Here is a 1,198-nt window from a genome sequence, read left to right as displayed (position 1 = left end):
ACTCGTCAAAGATATCATTTTCATAAACACACACTTCATGCATCTAAACAGCATATAAAAGCATTTTATATGGAGTTGTTGTCTGCCCGATAATTTAAATTATCAGGTGCATGTTATAAAGGAGAACAAGAGTTTGTGCTGCACGTTGACTGGGGTACCACAGCTCATATCAACACTTTGAAACACTTGGACGTTAACAAAGAAAATCTCAAAAGAAAGGAAAAACAAAACAAACAAAAAATTTCTTCGTTCACGGTCCACGTTACAATTTTTTTTTCGTAAAGAAGAGTACGAAACAAGACAACAACAATCAAAAGCGAAACGAAACTATTTTTTTTCCAAGACGGATCCCACAATCAACTACACCGGGTCCAAGGAGAGACAAAAGTCGATACAAGTACGAGACTGCCACGGCACGGACTGCTAAACGACTTGAGCTGAGTTGACGAGGAGGACAGAGATTTGTCTTTCCCACCTCCACACAGCCGTAAGTCATGGACTTGAGCATACGCAAGCGCACTGGATATGATATCGAGAGTCTGCTGGGCACTTCACCGGACACCCGGAGGTCAAACAGAGAGGTCACGGGGACAACGGCCAGCCCGCGACATGCTACCCTGGATGGCGACGACGTTGACTCAGGTAGGTTTCATATTACAGGATAGAGTTTAGGTTTTGACTCTTGGTTTGTTGGCTTTTATTTTATTTTTTTATCTTTTACTATTCCATTTTTTGCAAGATGAATATTGGCTGTTATTCTTAAAATATTGGTGGGGTTTTTTTTAAAACTCTTTTACTCTTTTACTCTTCTATCATATGGCTTTGTTGTTTCGTGTGCATTGTATTTACTGGGTTTATTTTATCTCTTTTAAAAAATATTTGGTGGGTGAGGTCATTTAAAAGGTTTCTCTCGACTGTTTACAGGGAGTGCAAGCACATCATTCAATAACTTGACCGCTAATAAATACACAAGATGTACAACTAAACGATGATTTAATTTAACGGAATTTCTCAAAACAACCTACAGTGAGCCACGGGTGCACAATGCTAAATTATGTGGATGTTAAGGCCACTTGTCACTTTCATTTTGAGATGTGCATTGAAAGTACACAATTAGTTTAGTTTTAAAATTATATCAAACGCATTGTTTGGAATATTCAATCCACCCCCCCCCCAAAAAAAAAACACACAAAAAACA

The 1,198-nt window shown here is 38.5% G+C and overlaps 1 protein-coding gene across 1 annotated transcript in view; it reads left to right on the top strand.

Moving 5' to 3' along the window:
• The first annotated feature begins 321 nt into the window (after positions 1-321).
• LOC101850901 (retinal homeobox protein Rx) overlaps positions 322-1,198 on the top strand; it is a 40,626-nt gene continuing 39,749 nt past the window's right edge. Inside the window, exon 1 of the mRNA XM_005105594.3 lies at positions 322-642. Coding sequence (XP_005105651.2) covers positions 495-642 — 148 coding nt within the window. The 5' untranslated portion in view covers positions 322-494. The remainder of the gene's footprint in view (positions 643-1,198) is intronic.

This window comes from Aplysia californica, unplaced genomic scaffold, assembly GCF_000002075.1.
Source record: "Aplysia californica isolate F4 #8 unplaced genomic scaffold, AplCal3.0 scaffold00479, whole genome shotgun sequence".
NCBI classification, from domain to species: Eukaryota; Metazoa; Mollusca; class Gastropoda; order Aplysiida; family Aplysiidae; genus Aplysia; species Aplysia californica.
This window is presented reverse-complemented; position numbering and strand designations above follow the sequence as displayed.